We start from the raw sequence: 19,919 nt of genomic DNA, 5'->3' as shown, positions 1-19,919 counted from the left end.
CAAATATCTTGTTAATATTTCCTAGACATGGCCCCAAATAGTAGCCCCTTACGTCCAAGTGGTTATATGCTTTGTAAGAGGTGAACAGGAGTAAAAAAAAAAATGGTGTCATGCGCACAGTGAAAAGTACAAATTAGTGATCCTAGTTCAGTCTCGAGCAAAGTCGGCTTTTCCTGATAACATACTTTATTTCTAAATGTGACAAATTTGGACTTTTATTTCCTGATTAGAATTATATTATATTTTTTATTTTTAATATTTCATTATTGAATTTTTTGTTCTTTTGTGTAAAGTTAGATTCAGTTAAACCTTCTTTATTGAGAGAAATAAAAGCTTAAATTTCTTTTTTTCACATAATGAATTTGGTGTGTTTAAAAAGTAAAAATAATTTATGTTCATGAAAAAATTATAAATAAAACATTCAATTAGCTCAACTTTAATATTAAAGAATAGAATTGTATTTTAGGGCAATTTAATAAAACAAAACAAAACAAATATTTATTCAAATTATAAAAAAGATGGTAGAGATATTCTAACGGTTTCTACACTATAATTGAACTGAATTTCTTTTACGATAAAACGTTTATATTAGTTGCTACAAGAAGGATAGAAGAAAACTCAAAGAAATGCATCGACCTACCCAATCGAACGGGCAAATGGTGAACATGATAGCTATAAATATATTGGCATTTTGAAGGGGATGTCATTAAATCAACATACGTGAAAGAAGTGATTGAAATACTAAATACTTGAGTAGTATCTGACGTAAGATACTCTTCATCAACTGGACAAAAGAAGAACTCAAGAATCTCGCTCAATGTATTTGATACTATGATTGTTCGGTGTGGGGGCGGTAGAAACAAGAGAAAGCACTGCTATTGTTAAGTGTTATGAAATATTTCACTAAGAGATAAATGTTATTTAAATGGGATAGGTATTAAGGCCACTAAAATATTCACAGTTACATATTTATAATGAAAGATAGTTATTTTAGTAAAGAAAAATAATATACAGGCAATCAAAAACAATGCTACTTACCTGGTTATGTGACGTAAGGTTTATATGGGAGAACAAGAAAGCGATATAGTGATATATTCACGAAGTCAGTAAGGCGGCAGTGAAAGCTAGTAAGTCAATTAGTTGGCTAGGGATCAGATCCAGTCAGCAGTCTAAGTAGCTTACCGTGTGGAAAGGATTCTGTCTCTACGGTCCACTAAAGTGTCCGGTAGACCAACCAGTAGAATCTTTTTGCATCCACGAGATGTCTGCCGATCCATTCTCTCGAGGAATCAGATACAGACTTTTTCTGATTTTCTCTCTCTCTCTCTCTCTCTCTCTCTCTCTCTGACTTCACGAAACAAACTTTCCCAGAATCGCGTTCCACGAATCGTTCTGTGACATGGCGATCCACATCACACGATGTCAACGGCCGCTCTGCTTCTTCGAGCTGTCTATCTAATTTTGTTATGACACTTTCTTTTTTATAAGCAAACAACCTGCCTGTGCTAATAACTTCTAGTCTAAAACAATGAGCTCCATTTTCTATTTCTATAGACTAAACTGCCAGCCCGTCTACGGTCGGCCTATTATACGACAGTAACAATATGTATACATTTACGCTGAAAAAAGTTTATTTTTTTATCAAAAAAAAAAAACCAACAAAAAACAAAACATCATGCGAGTCTGTTTAAATTAAAATCGGTTGCTTTTTGTTCTCAACATAAGAATCGCAGACAATGATACGATTTTAATTTCATTTTGTGCAAGTTTGTTATTGTGTTTTTAAAAAATTCAAAATTCTTCAGCCTTAAAATTCTCAAGAGTTTGTTTTTAGCAAATATCTTCATATAATTTTTATAGCTGAATATTTTAACTTAATGTTTGTGCATGTGCATGTGCCCAAATTGCTTGAATATAGAATCAGCAGCAACTAGTAGTCGTGCCTGGTTATCTGATGTAACAGTTTGCTTAAATAACGGCCCTAAATTGCACGAATAGAAAATCAACATGAGCCGGTTGTCGTGCCTTATCGTTCCTTAATTTGTCCTACATATAGCAAAACCCGTGTATGTGTGTGCTTTAATTTACTAACATTGACCCGAATATACTTACTTTCAAAAGATCTTGATCGTATTTTGTCCATGATTAAACGTCCATCAGAGATGTTCCGCCCTTCCATAAACACTTCACGAAGTGCACGCGCATATACCCAGACGGCATCGTACAAATAAGCCGAATGGATGGTGACCTAAGAATAGAAAATAAGACGAAAGAAAAGTGTAAAATGTGGATATATTTCAATGTTTATTTATCAAATGTTAAAAAGCCTTTTAGTGACGAGATTAACCCGAGGAAGCTCGAAAAACACAGGATAGTAATGAACATTATAACCATGACAAAAATACAATGTAGGTCAGGAATGTGAGTACAGGTCATGTTTGGTATGAGACTATGATTGTTTTGGTGATTTTGAGTTGGGGACTAAAATTGAAAGAGTAACTATTAGATTTTTTTTATATTTGCGTATGTACTCGTATAACCCTGTGCGTCTTTCTCGAGAATCGCAGATCCCAACGCTGGTATGCCACAGTTTTGTTGTTTATTTTTTTGTACTCATTTTAGCTGTGTCACCTTGATTATTGCCGAGGGTGCGAGTACTGGTTTACAATTATACAAAAATAAAAGCAGTATAGACTCACAAGAAAAACCACAAACGTCGAAACATCATGTTAAAATTAGTTGTGCACTGAGTGTGTGTGATGCAGTCAGCGTATCAAAAACACCCCCCAGCGTTGTCTGTTGGTAGCTGTCCGTCGAAGCATCATTAGTGGTCGGTTGATCAGCTTCTATCTGCTACAGTTCTGTCGAGCTCTGCCTGCTTCTCCATATCTACCACGAACTGCTCTCACTCACAAACTGTCGCAAACTCCCGAGAAGCACAAACAACTTTTACAAACAACTCTGATCACATCATATATTAACTTCCAATTGTTTTTTCGGTATTCTTGCATAATTTGACCCGGATCCTCGTGATTTCCTATCAAGCCCGGATCGGGCGAGACCTGCAATCATCGGTGACAGCCGAGCGGCATAACAGACGCAGGCTAAGGAAAACAAGCCAAACAAAACGAAAAAAAAAAAGACAACTGAAATTTTTCAAATAATAAGAAGAAACTTACCTTTAAAAAAGGAAATATGTTTATTTAATTTATTGTAGTATTTTTTTTATAATTATCAACAAGAAGTCGTTTTTTTTTAATTTATCTGCAAAAAAAGGTTGATTACCGGTATAACTGTTAGGTATAAGTACAATTTTTTGTTTCATTTTATTTATTTATTTATTTATTTATTTTTGCATAATATTTATCAGCAACAAGTTTTTTTTTCTTTTTTTAATTTATCTGCAAAAAAAAAAAAAAAGTTGATTACCCGTATAATTGTTAGGTGTAAGTACAATTTTTTGTTTAATCATTATTTTTTTTTTTTATCAAAAATATTGATTTAAAAAAAATTTTTTTTTAAACGGTTGTTATTTGCTGGCGGAAGAACTTTCTGGAGAGGAGGATATTTTCTTTAGGAATCTTTTGCTTCGTTCGACTGTTGATCGGCCATCAACAGCAAAGAGAGAGGTGATGGGGCAGAGAAAATGGGAGGAAGCTCCCCAACCGGGTAGCTTTCGGAAATATGATTTATGATGGAGACAAAAGGATCGTTTCCAAATTTTTGTCCCACATTCTTGCTTGTTACGCTTCCTTCCACATCCTCTCGACGTGGTTCGTTGTTGCCTTCGTCGTAGGGTCTACAAAGTGAATACTATGATTCACAGTGAGGTGTTGGAACCCTTCTCCTCCAACTTTGTTATAAGCCTTCCAACAGTCGGAAACGACTGCTGTACCCGGCAGAATATATTTTTTTTATTATTGGAAGGAGGGTTTCGGCGTTTCGATTTGGGACGGTGACCAAAAAACCCTTCTTGTCGGTGATATCATAGCCACCGAAGACCCAAAGCGGTTCGAGGATTCTAACAACGTTATGTTTCCCCCGGTTGAATAAGGATTCGTCTATTTCTACAGTGTGCCCTGGGCTTCCTATCTGCCGGGGATTCCTCAGGAAATACTCCTGACAAATTTCCCTCAGAAAGTCCTTCCAATCCGTGTACGTGTGTTCGGATATAACACCGCATTCTCTCTTAATATTTTTTAGTGTCGCCATTTTGAAGGCCCATAAATAGATGATTTTCACTATAGTTGCAATATCCAAATTGGAACGTGCAAAAAACGATTCTGTGCGCAATGAAACCCACTGTCTACACTGACCACTGGTACACCACCAGGAGAAGCCATCCTTTACGCAATTTCTTTTTTTAATAAACATTTATGATTACATTTTTTGCATCTCATTCTTTGGGAAAGCAATTTCTTTTCCTGACAAAAGGAAATTGTCTGCATCGGCGTTTCCATTTGTTTTTCCATTTGTTTTTCAATCATGCACAGATTTATTTCCATGGCTGTCATTTTTTTTTTCAGTAGTACTTTCTTCCAATTCGATTGTCGTCTGCTAACAGTTACAAACTAAAGTCGGATTAGCGTTTCAACATTTGAACAACGCTCGGCGGACGCTGATGATTGCCGGTCTCGCCCGATCCGGGCTTGACGGGAAATCATGAGGATCCGGGTCAAATTATGCAAGAGTACCGTTTTTTCATCTTTTGTGAATAACTTTCATCCATCGTCCTGGGTCATAGATGTTTATACTTTAGGTCAACTTACTTTTTATTTGTGAGTCATTTGCTCCCATTGTCCTGGGTTATGGTTCAACCATATACACACATTTATGGTTTCCTTCCCAATATGGGTAGGATTCTAACACTGTTTCCTTTTCACTTACGTGTGGTCTATGATCGTTTTCTTCTGCATTTTTTCTTTTAATATCCTGAAGATGTCCCCCTCCCCTGCAATAGGGATGAAACGTTGATCACCATTTTATAAATTCATTCGGTTTTATATATATATATATATATATATATATATATATATATATATATATATATATATATATATAATGATCTCAGATGGAAGGCATACATAAAATATGTTGCTAAATTCGTTGGGACATTCTGTATCTCCAGAAGTTTTGTTTTTACATGGAGTTCACCACTTATCAAGGGCCACTCGGGGATAAGGGTTATTGTGTATACAGTAATCAATGGGATAGTGTATTAATAGTATTGGAGAATTGATAAAGTGCCATTAATTAAGGAGGCGGTTCATCAGGTATTTGTTTTTGTTAGACTTGAAGACATCCAGGTTGAAGTCCGGAGGGAAACAGGCAAGTGGAACAGAGTTCCACAGGCGTGCAGTTCTAAGAAAGAAGCTTTGTTCATGGAATCTACGTTTTGATTTAGGCACAGATAAGGAGTGGGGGAAATTATTGACGGTGGTTTCAGCTAGTCGCGTGTTTTTTTGAAAAAGATTGGCGAGGGGGGACCAGAGAATGGAGATCAGACGATCACTTGCCATGGAAATAAAAATAGAACAAAGATAGGCTCTCTACGTCTCTTCTGTGGGAAAGAGGTTGCAAGGAAGAGAAGAGGGCACCCCCAAGCCAGGAAGTCTATTTTGTACTCTGTCAAGACAGGATAGGCTGTTTTTAGCAGCTCCTAACCAGATGTGGCAGGAGTACTCCATCTTTGGACGTACTTGGCTTTTATATAGATAGAGAATTGCATCATTAGTAAGATATCTTCTGGAGCGGTAGAAGGATCCCACCATTTTCCCAGCGACCTTGGCCACAGACTTGATGTATATGTTCCATTTCAGATCAGGAGTAAAGGTCAAACCCAGAAGCTTATCAAAACATGGGGCCTCCCCTAGACGAGGGCCATCCATTTCAATTGATGCCAGATGGGGATCACAGCGTTTATGATGTAGAGATAGGAGCTTGATCTTAGATGTATTAAAGGTAACTAGCCAACTCTTTTCCCTCTGTAACACGCGCTCAAGATCAGGGAAGAGAGAATCAGAGAGAACATCTTCATTTACGGCCTTTGATGTGTTGCCATAGATAGTCGTGTCATCAAAATAGATGTCAACGAAAGATTTTAGTATGTGTTTTGGGAGATCATTGATGCAGATCAGGAAGGGAGTTTGGCCCAGTATGGACGCCTGAGGGACTCCAACATTAATGCTGTGGGCCTCTGATTTTTGTCCATCAACCACTACTCTTATGAGCCTATCAGAGAGAAATGATTTAATGATCGAGAAAACATTTTCAGTTATACCGTAGCTGGAAATCTTGTGTAGTAGGCCTTTATGCCAAACCTTATCTAAGGCCTTGGATATGTCAAAAGCAATTGCCTTAGAAATTAAGCCTTTGTCGAGAGATTCGCTAATCCTATGAGATATAACCGTTAGCACATCTGCTGTAGATCTAGCAGAACGAAAACCATATTGCGTGTCGCTAAGAAGGTTGTTTCTGCTGAGGTGGTTGACTACTTCTCTATTTATTGTGGACTCTAGGAATTTACTCATGACATACAGGAGAATTATTGGTCTGTAATGAGAGAGAGATGACTTATCACCTGAATTCTTAAATACAGGCCATACTAATGAGGTTTTCCAGGGTGCTGGGAAGCACTTCTCCTTAAGGCAACGCTTAAACAGTTTGGTAAGTATGGGAGCAAGTTCTGGTTGTAATTTTTTAAACACTATAATTGGAATACCGTCAGGACCAGTTGCTTTACTGGAGTCAAGGTTCTTGATTAGCTTGGCGACCTCACGCACAGATATTTGTATGTTGCTTAGCGTGTTGTCTGTTATAGGAAGGAATGCGGGGAGTTCATAGCCTTCGTCGCACAGAGTAGAATTTGCCGCCAAGTTCTTGGCAAATAGTTTGGCCTTGTCTGATGCTGTCGAGATGACCTCTGGTCCATTGATAATGGTTGAGATAGAACGCACGTTTCTGTTCAGGATCCTATTTGCTATTTGCCAGAACTGGCGGGAACCAAGCCGCTGCTCAGCTACTTTGGATTTAACGGATTGATCATATAGTTCCCTTGCATTTTTATTACTCTTTTACAGTGGTTGCTGGCGGTCCTGGAAGCAGCTTTAATTTCAGTGCATCTATTACGTTGGTAGCTATGGAAAAAGTGATTTCTGTGTGCGATGGCAGCAGCACATTCAGGCGAGAACCATGGCTGGCTGTTAGGTTTTTGTTGGAATTTTTTAGATGGTATGAATTGGTCTATGCCTACAATTAACCATTCGGTCAGGTCTGATACTATAAAGGACACACCCTTTTTAAACATGGAATGGAGAGGGAGATCAGATATGAATGTACGGAAGCTATCGCAGTCCGCCATAGAGTATCGGTGTACAGTACGGTAGAGACGTACGTCTGTAGATTTATCATATTTCATTTTTATCTTAACTGATACAACGCAGTGGTCGGAGGATCCCAGAGGAGATAGAACGGAACATGAGCATAGATCAGGGGAAGTGGATAGAAAAAGGTCTAGAAGGCTTGCGTACTGACCGGTAGTATCGGGCACACGGGTGGGCTTGCGAACAATCTGAGTGAAGTCATAGGCAATGGCAAAATCATGACAGAACCTCCCCTCATCATCAGTCTTATTTGAGTGGGTCAGCCATTCCATATTATGGACATTGAAGTCACCGCAAATGTGAATGTTAGCCGAGGGATGAGCAGACAGGATGTGGTCAATTTTCTCTGATATACACTTAAAGACAGTAATTCCGCTGTTGTGGGGGCGATAGAGGGCAAATATAAAGGCGATGGTGTAAGCAAGTGCAACCCGGGAGCACATATAAGGTAAATTAGGGTCTTATCTGGAGATATCCCTGCCACACGGGAAGCCATCTTTAATGTAGGCACATATTCCATGCCCGTGGCGATCTTGGGGGTCAGATTTAGATGTTAAATGTGAGTATCCGCTAATTATGAACTCATCTAAGGAGGTGCTCGGCCCTATTCCAGTTTCGCTTAAAAAGAATATGTAAGGTTTCGTCTCCCGTAATTGGGTTTCAACCTCTGGAAGGTTAGAACGTAGACCCCTGATGTTGGAGAATGAGACATTGTAGTAGGGGTCTGCGTTGGAGGATGGGGTTCTAGATTTATTTGTGTTTTCTTTTTTGAGATATTTCATGTTGAGGATTTTGGGATTTGTAGAACAGGTCAGCATATTTGGTTAGAGTAGAACAGAGAGGGAAAGTAAGAGAGGAAAGACGGAGAATTATTTTTGTAGCACATAAGGTAAAGCCGTAACAATTACCCACTAATATGACATTGAGAGACCCCACCAGAGACTACTGCATGGTCCAGAATCTATTCACAAAATGGCAATACAGCAGCCCCAATACTTTGCACCTGCTGATAGGACAGCTTCCTTAGTGGTTTACCAAGGCTCGGGTCCCTGACTATCAAGCGGATAACGTCAGCCCTGATGAAAACGTTTACCTCACGCACCCTTACTAGTGACATGGCCGCAAGGATAGACATAGAGACAGAAGGTTTCCGACATCTCAGACTACTGTTCACGAAGTACTACTGACCTGGGAAGCAGATTTTTCTTCACCCTTTGTCAGAAACATCACCCATTAGAAATGAGGACTGAGAGACAAAAAAGGAGAAGCGAGAGTTACTGGAGTTGCCGATAACACATTCACTGCATTATCTACTCTCCATATCTAATTCCTGAAGCAATTCTCTATCTTTATAAGTGAACCGCTCGGGTTTGACCGGTATCTGGCATAAATTTCCAGAATATGCCGAGTGCTGAAGTTTTCTGCTCGGCATTTACGAAAATCCAATTCATAATATACAAGGTACTATATTTTTTAATTACTTATATAATTCACACACACACACACACACATAAAAACGAAGAGATAAACATTTACAAAATCATACACAGACATATATTTATATTTACATTCTAGCAGGACCAGTGTACCGGCCTTGCCCGGAGGAAGTAAACCTCTCCCCCCATTCATTCCATCCTAAAAGCACGTATTGTCTTATACCTAAAAAAGGATAATGTTTACAGGAGAATTTTTAATACGTTACATTGGAAAGGCAGATAATAAAGGTATAGCTCAGTGGTACAGCATCCGACAACAAAGCGAAAAATCCAATGGTCAAGACCGGGTGTACGTTGCCATATTAATCTACTATTTTATTATCACTGAATACAATTTATGACAAAAGATGGTCGTAACTAATTTTTTCTTTCGCATATTATAAAACTAAACATCAGTGAGAAGTGATTTACCAGAGCATTCAAGTCAAGCCTAAGTATCAGCTGACGTGATACTGTAAACAAACACAAACGGAATTTGATGAACAACATTATCATTGGTATTTATATTTTTTATTTTTATATTTGATTTGCGAAAAAATATTCCTCGCAATAAAGGAGTGATTCTATTTCAATACATACCTTCAGAGAATGACCGGAAAACGCCGGCATCAAGCTAGTATATAACTATATATGCAATGCGACTGGTTAAAAGAATCGTATTCTGTCGTTGTCGTTGTCATCATTGCTGGCATCATATTTTATTTTGATAAGAAATACACATTCTTACTTTGGTACTGTTTTTTTGTGGGCTTTGTATTTATTTTTTAGTCCGTAGAAATCGTAATGTAAAAGAAGCAATGTATTGGAGGCATAAGCGCCAAGATAAAAATAAATATACAAAGCACCTGTTAAATAAAGGAATAAAAAATACTCGCCCGTGTTGTTTTGGTTTGTTGATAGAAATCGTAAGCGAAAATCGGCAAAATATAAGCAGAAATTCCATGCAACTATATAAGAAAGCAGCACTACACGCAATCTGTTAGTCGTAGACGTGTTAGCCGTCGGAATAGCTGTTGGGATAAGAAATACACAATCGCAATTTGATAATGTTTTTTTGGGGAGGGGGGTAGGAGGTAGTTTGTGTAGTCGTTTTTAATCGGTAAATAAAAAATAGATAATAATAATACAATATAAAAATAGATATTAAATGCGACAGTTATGTAAAGCAGCAATGTACACGACGCTATTTTTATTAGTCACGAAGCGTTCGTTTAAGAATAGAACCGGAGCCGGGTCTACGTTGGAGGATTGGGTTCTGGCGATTGAAAAATGGTCACGCGTGAAGGCCTGCAATGCTGGAAGCATGTAATAATTGATCTACCATCATTCTATATATGCATGTGTGAATGTATGTATGTATGTAGGTATATGTGTATGTATGTTTATGTATGTACTAGTAGTCTATGGCTGACTGGAATAGCTTCCGTACATTCATACTGTATGTATATGTGTATGTTTATGTATGTACTAGTGTATGTACGTGCATGTATATCTATGTGTATATGCATGTATATATGTATATGTGTATATTTTTTATTTATTTATTCTTATTTTTATTATTTATTTATTTATTTATTTATTGTGTATATATGTTTATGTGTGTTTGTATATATGTGTTACATGATAAAAGGCTGTCCCCTTTTCACGGAAGTAAAAAATAGGGAATTAGTTAAATGTAAATATGAAATAGGATAGCCAAGGATTCGAACTTGAAAAGCTAGATTTGGAATTGAAAATTACAACCTTAAGTTAAAAAAAATACAGAATGTTATTGAAATAAAGAATGTGAAATTGCAATTGTTTAGCTTACATATTAGTTATTGGAAAGGAATGTAATGATGAAATTTGTTCTGTTATAAAATGAAAATTAAAATAAGGAATTTAATCGTTAATTGAAATGCTAAACATATTTTGTAAAGAGGTTATTTGAAAAATAAGTTGCTGAACTTGGGGTTATGTCAAGTTTGGCAACGTGACGCATAACACCCAACGTGCTTTATGAGCACATGTTTAATCATTCGATGACGTGACGAGTTCTCAATATACGTAGAGTTTTAGATGCAGCCTGGGAAAAGAGTCGGAGAGAAGTAGAGAGGTTCCGACCGATTCTTCGTTAGAATCAAGGCACCCTCTAGAAGTGAGAGGGTTTAAGAAATAACCATGTAACAACTTTGAATCCTTGAGATAAAATCATGTCCGACCGGTAGAAGATGAAATAAAGGACGTCAACATGTGTTTTTGTATCTGCGTCTCCGTGTTGTTATTCAACAGAAAAGGTATTGTCCATTAATATTATAAGAACTTTGTGAAAATCATCATCTCAAAAATAGGTAAGAAATATATGTATGAATATTTATAGAAACACTCCCGTTCATACAGAATAGTCTCTCTCTTAACCTGTTTATGTCTCCAATATGCTATCTCTTACAACATGAACATCTTAAGACATATGAACACTCAACACATGAACACTCCTAAGACTCTAATCTCTCACTAAGACTCTCCTAAGACGAACAACAACAACAATACAAAATATACATCATCTTAATAACATCCACCACGTTACATATGTACGTATATATATATATATATTTTTGTGTGTATGTATATGTAAATATGCATATATATGTGTAGGTAAATTTATGTGTATGTATATGTGCATACGTGTGTACTTATATGTATGTGAATATGTATGTATATGTATGTATTTGTATATGTGTGTATATATGTGTATGCCTATGTATGTATATGTGTGTGCATGTGTATATGTATATGTATGTATATGTTTGTATGTATGTATGTGCATTATGTATTGTGTACGTATGTATGTATGTGTGCATGTATGTATTTTTATGGGTATGTATGTGTATATATGTGTGTATATTATGCGTGTATGTATATATATGTGCCAACGACCGTCTTCAATGTCATGCCTGCTTGTACGTGTGTCTTCGCTGGCAGGATTAAAAAAAGGTTATCTTCAGGCTCATGGACTTTCAGTGACTGAGGGAGTGACACTCGTTTATATATATATAAATATATATATATATATATATATATATATATATATATAACTACTTCATTTGCTCACATAAAATTAATATACGAAAGTATAAATTTATGCGTAAACTTTAAGTATTTACTTCAAAAGTGCTCAATACGTAGGTAGAGCTAGTTAGGAAGTTATAAAATATATATAGCGATTAAGCTACACTGAATATTCCGCGTTTAATCCACTCTAGGACTCTTCAGGCTTATGCGCATAAGCCTGAAGAGTCCTACAGTGGATTAAACGCGGAATATTCAGTGTAGCTTAATCGCCATATATATTTTATAACTTACTATATATATATATATATATATATATATATATATATATATATATATATATATATATATAGAGAGAGAGAGAGAGAGAGAGAGAGAGAGATAGAGAGACAGCGAGAGGGAGGGAATGGGATATACACAAACACATATAAATACATATATATGCACATATGCATAACTATACATACATATATATACACACATATGTGGATATAAATCTATTTATGACAAAGAAGCTATATGTTTATATATATATATATATATGTACACATATATACGATATATATCTTATATGTATACATATATATATATTCGCACATATATAGTTATATTTACACGCACACACACATGTATATATGCCTATATACACGTTATAAAGATAAAATATATGTAAAACTATCTAAATAAAATAGATATTTGAATGTTTAAGAAATTTTTTTAAAAAATGAATAAATAAAAAAATACGCCCTGTTAACAAAAATGTGACGACGCAAAAAACAAAAAAAGGAAGGAAATTGAAAATTAAATGCAAATAAGACACTGTTTATATCGCTAATGAAAAACAAACACGAAGCCAATATATAGATAGATACACACACATATGTATACATATATGGGCAAGAATTTAGTTATAACAAGTAAACAATGCAGCCAATTATTTATAACGATTTATTTCCATGTAGAGTGAAGTATAAAGATTTATTTGGAGCTCATATGCTATAAATGTATTTTTATCACAAAACTAAGCTTTGATCACGTATTGAGAACTGTTGAAATAAATGCTGAAAAAATCACGTCATATATTATATTGTATTTTAATATTATATTATATTGCAATATTATATAATTATTTATATTAAATAATAAAATTCTATATATTTATGTATATATATATAATGACTTACAGGATTTTTCTTGAAAGGTAAAGTGGGTACGCAAAATGGGGATTTAGAAAGATATTTCCGTGTTCGATCTTGAAATGATCCCCATTTTGGATTGCTTGGTCCTCTTGGAGAAATCAGGAGTACAGAACGAAATGCTTTCACCATATTATTCGTGAGAGATTCTTCCGTTTCAAATGGATCTTAAAGAAAATCAACAAAACAATTTCAAAATATACGCTTATGTAGAGTCACATATTATTGTAAGCAGATGTAAAATAGTAATTTCTTTTCATACAACACATGCATATAAATGTACGTATATATATATATATAAATGCAACTTTGTCTGTCTGTCTGTGTGAGTTTGTTCCTTATAGACTCCGAAACGGTTGAACAGATTTTTTTAAAATGTAAGTTATAATCTATAATCTAAACTGTTATTTTAATTTATCTATTATTTAATTTATTTATTATTTAAGCCATTTTTCCATATTATTGAAAGCAGTTGTAAAATAGTAATTCCTCTTAATATAACGCGTGCATATAAATGTATATATTGATATATATATATATATATATATATATATATATATACACATATATATATATATATATTTAAAGGAGATTAGAACAATAGTCTAAAGAGCTGAGTGTATTTCAATGTAATAGTGAAATTACTAGTTTAATTAAAATACAGGAAAGAGAAAGTTCTCGTTGTAATTTAGATATATAATAAGCTCGATGGGTAAATATCTTAGAGCTAATTCAATATTAAGTAATGTAATTGATAATTTAAAATTTAAAAATCAAATTATAATTAAATTAAAAATCCGTTTCATAAGAAGGAACAACAACAAAATCAATTATCTGTACGATCGTTTCGGAAAACAATGCTTTTTATTGTGGTAGACATCAAGTTACGTACAATAATTACATATAGTTTTTTAATAAGCAAGGTCTCCTCATCAGCAAATTTTGAAGGGTTTTTATTAAATTTAAAAGACACCATAAATAAACCTAGCATTGAAAGTAAGGCAGATGTATCTTTTAATTTTTCGCTTTTTGAAGTCAGGAACTATGGTTAAAATACTCATTTAGATGTTTGCTATAGCTTTTTACCTTATTCAATAAAAATTGCTGAAACATATATACACGTAGATTTTTGTTGACCTTAAATATTTGAATATGATTACATACTATTGATTATATCATAGATGCTGTATTTTTCTGAACACACACACACACACACACACACACACATATATATATATATATATATATATAGTCATCCACATACAGTACTGTTTCGCTGTTTCACAGCTCATCAGTGCGGCTAGACAGGCAACTACCTCAAGCCAGGATTGAAACCCGACCGTTTATACGGCAGTCAAGGCTTCTAACCATATATATATAAGGAACTTTGTGTGTGCGTGTATGTGTGGGTTCATGAATTGGTTACCTGTGGATTCCTAAACAACTTGGCCGATTTTTATAAAATTTCACATAAAGGTATTTTATGTGCCTGGCAGTGTTCTTAGATAGGTGTTGTATGTCTTCAATAAATATGACTAATTGATCATCGAAAAATTCGATGAAAGAAGGAATATGCGATTTTGACTAAAGTTAACCTTTTATACAAACTTACATCACAAGTACATTTGAGAAGTTTAATTACCACACAAGCCAAAAGGCTTAACCTATAAAACCAACAGTAGGTTATTTGATATGACAAGAGAAATTAATATTTCTGTTTAGAGCACAATTGCACCATGATACTTGACTTTTGCATTTTCAACATTAATTGAAGTCATTATATAAAAAATAATTATTTATAAAATCAACAGTAGGTTCTCTATAGTGTAATATAAACTGCAATGTATTGTGGACTAAATCACTGCATGGAAAACTTTCTTTCATTATTTAATAAATAATTTAATGAAAAGAGATTTTATCTCTCTTAATCTTAATTGGTACTAAAGCCAGTCTTCAATATTTAAATTAGAAATTAGTCGATGTTATTACGACGAAGGGGAATATTCTCAACTATTCCAAATACGTATATTTATATATTTCTATTATTAGCAATATGATAACCAAATTACTTTTCAGGATTTTCCTAGGTATATTTTTTTAAAAAATGCGACCGTCACCAATACCCTAACCAAGCCAGGTATCATGCTAAACAGTTTTTATTGTACAGTTATTTATCATTGGAATCGGCCTCGAATTGATAGTAAAAATGTGAAAAGCCAATGAACAAACAAGCAATTCACACGTTTTATATAGAAATATCTGCTTCATCCGGATTTTAAAAACATATCACAAGTTAATTTCCGTGCTTAATGGTAACTCATGCGGACGTGTCCAACAAGAAAATGGCAACTTAATGATGTAGATCACCTAATCGATACAATATCATCAAATCTGGTCTCATAAAACATTCCCATTAAAAATCAATTTTGCATTTAAAAATAAACGAATTAGGAGAAAGTGCAAGCATAATTGTGGCTTACCGAATAAAAAGTCTTTTATCCTTTGCCTTGGATCGTCCGGTTTTTCCTTCACTCCAATCACAACATACGTACCAATATCAGTTAAACCAAATGTGTTCATTAAGCGCACGAATTCCGTGAAGGCATGTTTATCACCCAGGAAAACGTAAACTGTATCGAAAACAGAACAAAATAAAAATGAATATGAGTCGATGACATTTCAAGTTCTTAAGGATGTTTCATCCGTGGATTAAAAAAAAAAAAAACTGCCCAGTCAAGCTGAAAATTTTTAATGCATCCAACATTCATTTAACATAGATATTGCTTTTTCATTCATATTCTTTCAAAGACAAGAATTTAATTATGTTGCTTATGGAGCATCATCTTGTATTCTGTTTATGATTTGCGTTTTTCTCTCTTGTTTACAGTGATTATATTCCGCCGAGGAAAAGGTCGATAACACATAATTCAAGGTTAACGTATAACTAATAATTATTTTTCAAAAACCACAATTATACAAATTCAAACCTCTTCCTCTTTTCCTTCGAGAAAATCAACCCGCAAACCTATTTTCCGGTGTTCCCGATCGTATCACTGGAAGATTAAAATAATGTATAGTGACAATTTAATATCTTTTCTTATATATAGAACGGCGCTTTGTATATGTCTTTGTGTGTTTGTACGTCTTTGTGCGTGTTTGTGTGTGAGTTCGTTTACAATTAACTCCAAATTACTGGGTCAATTTAAAAAAAAAATCACACAATGTACTTTATGTGGCTGGAGGTGTTCTTAGATAGCTTTTGTATCGAAATGCTTTCGATAAGTATTGTAAATCAATAATCTAAAAAATCTAGTTAAAGAAGAAACAGTTCGATTTTGATAAAAGTTAACACGCCTATACAGGCAAATATGACAAGTGAATTCATTCGATTCCGGGCGATATCGAGTGTGCCTTGTATTTCTCATTAAAAGTGAGAATGTGTGGGTGAGGGCAATTCTCAACATATACTCAACGAATTTTTAACCTACAGACTTGAAATTTGGTATATAGAGAATTCAGACACGTGGAAAGCTTTTTAATCGGTTTTCATCCGAAAAAAGGGCTGCTAAGGGGTCAAAATTAAAAATTTGGTACGTGGAAGGCGTCGAATATTTGTCTGTCAACTGTTTCACGCATGCGTAAATCGCTCACATGACAGCTTGGTTATGTTAATAATAAGTAGGTTTGAAAACATTTTTTAAAGATCATGTCGAGCTGGGCTAATGGTTATCGTACTTGATCACTATCTTTGGTTTCGATCTCAGCTCAAATGTGTTTTTTACTTACAAGAAGCAAACTGTGTAGAAAAAACATAATACTCGCATGCACATGCCTTAGTTTTTACTTCATTTTTTTAAGGAATTTAACGTCACGTTTAATACCTACGGTATTTCTGTTTATAATCAATAAAAATTCTGCTTAATTAAAATATAATATTTATGCGTATTTTACGACCGGACAACGCTGGGCGGCCTGCTAGTATATATATATATATATATATATATATATATATATATATATATATATATATATATATATATATATATATATATATATATGTAATTAAAAAACTCAAATGATCTTGTTACGGGTGTTGTAACCCAACATCCGGTTTACGACTTCTGATTGTGCATGCGTACATAAACATAAACCCGTAACAGCGTAAACAAATAAACACAAATCGCTGGACCAGTTTCGTTCGAAAAATAGGTGAAAATAAATGACAGTAGATGAAAATAAAAGAAAATATTTGAAAATAAGTAGAAATAGGTAAAAATAGATGAAAAAAGAAGAAAATAGGTGAAAAAGATGAAAATAGGTGAAAATAGATAGCAATAGATGAAAATATGTTAAAATTGGTAAACATAGATGAAAATACATGAAAATAGGTATATATTGGTGGAAATAGATAGAAAATAGATAAAATAGATAAAAATAGATGAAAATAGATGAAAGTAGGTTAAAATAGATAAAAGTAGATGAAAAAAGGTAAAAATAGGTAAAAACAGATGAAATAGATGAAAATAGGTTAAAATAGGTAAAAATATGTGAAAATAGATGAAAATAGATGAAAATAGGTAAAAATAGGTACAAATAGATTGAAATAGATGAAAATAGGAAAAATAGATGGAAACAGGTGAACATAGATGAAAATAGACGAAAATAGGTGAAAATAGGTGAAAGATGAAAATAGGTTGAAATAGGTTAAAATAGATAAAAATAGATAAAAATAGATGAAATTAGGTGAAAATAGATTAAAATAGGTGAAACTTAATCAACATAGGTGAACATAGATGAAAATAGGTGAAAATAAGTAAGATTAGATGAAAATAGATTAAAATAGTGGAAAATGGATGAAAATAGATGAAAATCTAAAATTTCAAATGTTTAGACACAAAATTGTCGGAGGAGTTTGGTAGAGTTCTCAAAGGTCAAATAGTTGAACGTTAACCCCTTAACAGCCAAATTTCTGGCCGAAAACGGATTACAAAGATTTTCCCAAATCTCAGTACCATGTAAATCAAATTTTGAGTCTGTAGACTGAAAATTGACAGAGTTATTGCGTAGTGAAATATACACAGACAGACACACACACACACACACACACACACAAAAGTGTTCACGTTTATAGATATATATAGATGTCCCATGTTATTCATGATAATTATCTCTGCTGATCAGCCAGTAAAAAAATGAAATTAAATATGATGACTAGACACGATTGAAGTGAACTCAAGATAAAGCCACGAGGACTGCGGTTTGAATCCACTTTAGGCAACAAAAATGAGAGAAAAGATAAGGTAATTGACAGTCGAATTTCCCCAGAGTCCAGATAGTTTTAACTTATTATATTTACGGAAACTAAAGTAATAGCTATTATAAAATATATTATAGCATATGTGAACACACACACACACACACACACACACACACACACACACACACACACACACACACACACACACACACACACGTATATACAGGGTGTCCCAGAAGTCGCGCACCACCACCATATATTTATATTTATATTTTTTTGTTTCAGATTTTATTAGATATGGGCGAGAAATTAACAATGCAAGAAAGAGTTAAATTGATTTTTATGTTTGGAAGAGATGGGGCTACATACCGCTCGGTAGCTAAAGAATTCAACCGCACTCATCCCGAGCGAGAAAAACCATTGAGCCATACCACTGTCTGCCGTCTGATCAAACATTTCCAAGAAACAGGTTCAGTTGCTGACCGCAAGAGATGTGGTCGACGAAAGAGTGTAACTGATGAGGAAACATCAACTATGGTTTTGGCGAATGTTGCTAGAAGCCCCGTGAAATCAGTAAGGAGAATAAGCCAGGAGCTTACGATTAGCAAATCATCAGTACATCGTATTCTTAAAACACAGAAATAAAGAAATAAAGAGAATCGATGCATGTATTCAGGCTGAAGGTAAACAATTTGAGCATCTATTGTGATTTTGATTAATAAAATTGATATCCATTGATATTCATATTTGTTTTTATATAAATCTACATGGTGCGCGACTTCTGGGACACCCTATATATATATATATATATATATATATATATATATATATATATATATATATATATATATATATATAAGTGAAAGTATCTGTGTGTGTCTGTGTCTGTGTACATTTCCCTATGCAATAACTCTATCAATTTTTAGTCTACAGACTCGAAATTTGATATACAGGGTACTGAGATTTGGAAAATCGATGTAATCAGTTTTTGGCCAGAAATTTGGCGATTAAGAGGTCAAAGTTCAACGATTTGACCTTTGAGAACTCTACCAAACTCCTCCGACAATTTTGGGTCTACGCACTTGAAATTTTAGATATAGGTTCATTGGACATGGATCTAACTTAATAACTTGATTTGAGCCCAAAACAATAAATTTTAAGGGGTCATAATAGGGGTCAAAGTTACAAATAAAATTACCTGCAGTCTCTTCTAAATTACTCAGACAATTTCTGGTCTAAATATTTGAAATTTTACATAAAGGGTATTCAGAGATAGGGCAAGCTTTTTCATCAGTTTGGGTCGAAAATTTTTAGTTAACCAATATATAAATGTATGTATGTATGTATGTTTGCATGTCTGTCTTAAGCTTTCAATAGAGGCGACGGATTTTACCAAGATCAGTATCGTTGTAAAATTCGACCTTTCATACGACAAATATCGAAAAATTGGCTAAAAACATTAATATCTTCCCCTTCAACTAGGCACTTTTCTACAGGGGGGGCACTTTTTTCGCCGATATTTTTTAAAGTTATCCTCTCC

The 19,919-nt window shown here is 34.2% G+C and overlaps 1 protein-coding gene across 3 annotated transcripts in view; it reads right to left on the bottom strand.

Annotated features, from left to right (window-relative positions):
• Positions 1 to 19,919, bottom strand: part of LOC145303418 (guanylate cyclase 32E-like) — a 305,413-nt gene that overhangs the window by 106,301 nt on the left and 179,193 nt on the right. For all 3 annotated transcript variants that reach the window (XM_080144747.1, XM_080144746.1, XM_080144745.1), the window contains exons 3-5: positions 15,603 to 15,752; positions 13,111 to 13,289; positions 2,113 to 2,248 (exon numbers count right to left, since the gene is read on the bottom strand). In XM_080144747.1, the coding sequence (XP_080000873.1) occupies positions 2,113 to 2,248; positions 13,111 to 13,289; positions 15,603 to 15,752 (465 nt within the window). The remainder of the gene's footprint in view (positions 1 to 2,112; positions 2,249 to 13,110; positions 13,290 to 15,602; positions 15,753 to 19,919) is intronic.

The sequence above is a fragment of the Euprymna scolopes genome, chromosome 19, assembly GCF_053919585.1.
Source record: "Euprymna scolopes isolate OS-2025 chromosome 19, ASM5391958v1, whole genome shotgun sequence".
Classification (NCBI taxonomy): domain Eukaryota; kingdom Metazoa; phylum Mollusca; class Cephalopoda; order Sepiida; family Sepiolidae; genus Euprymna; species Euprymna scolopes.
This window is presented reverse-complemented; position numbering and strand designations above follow the sequence as displayed.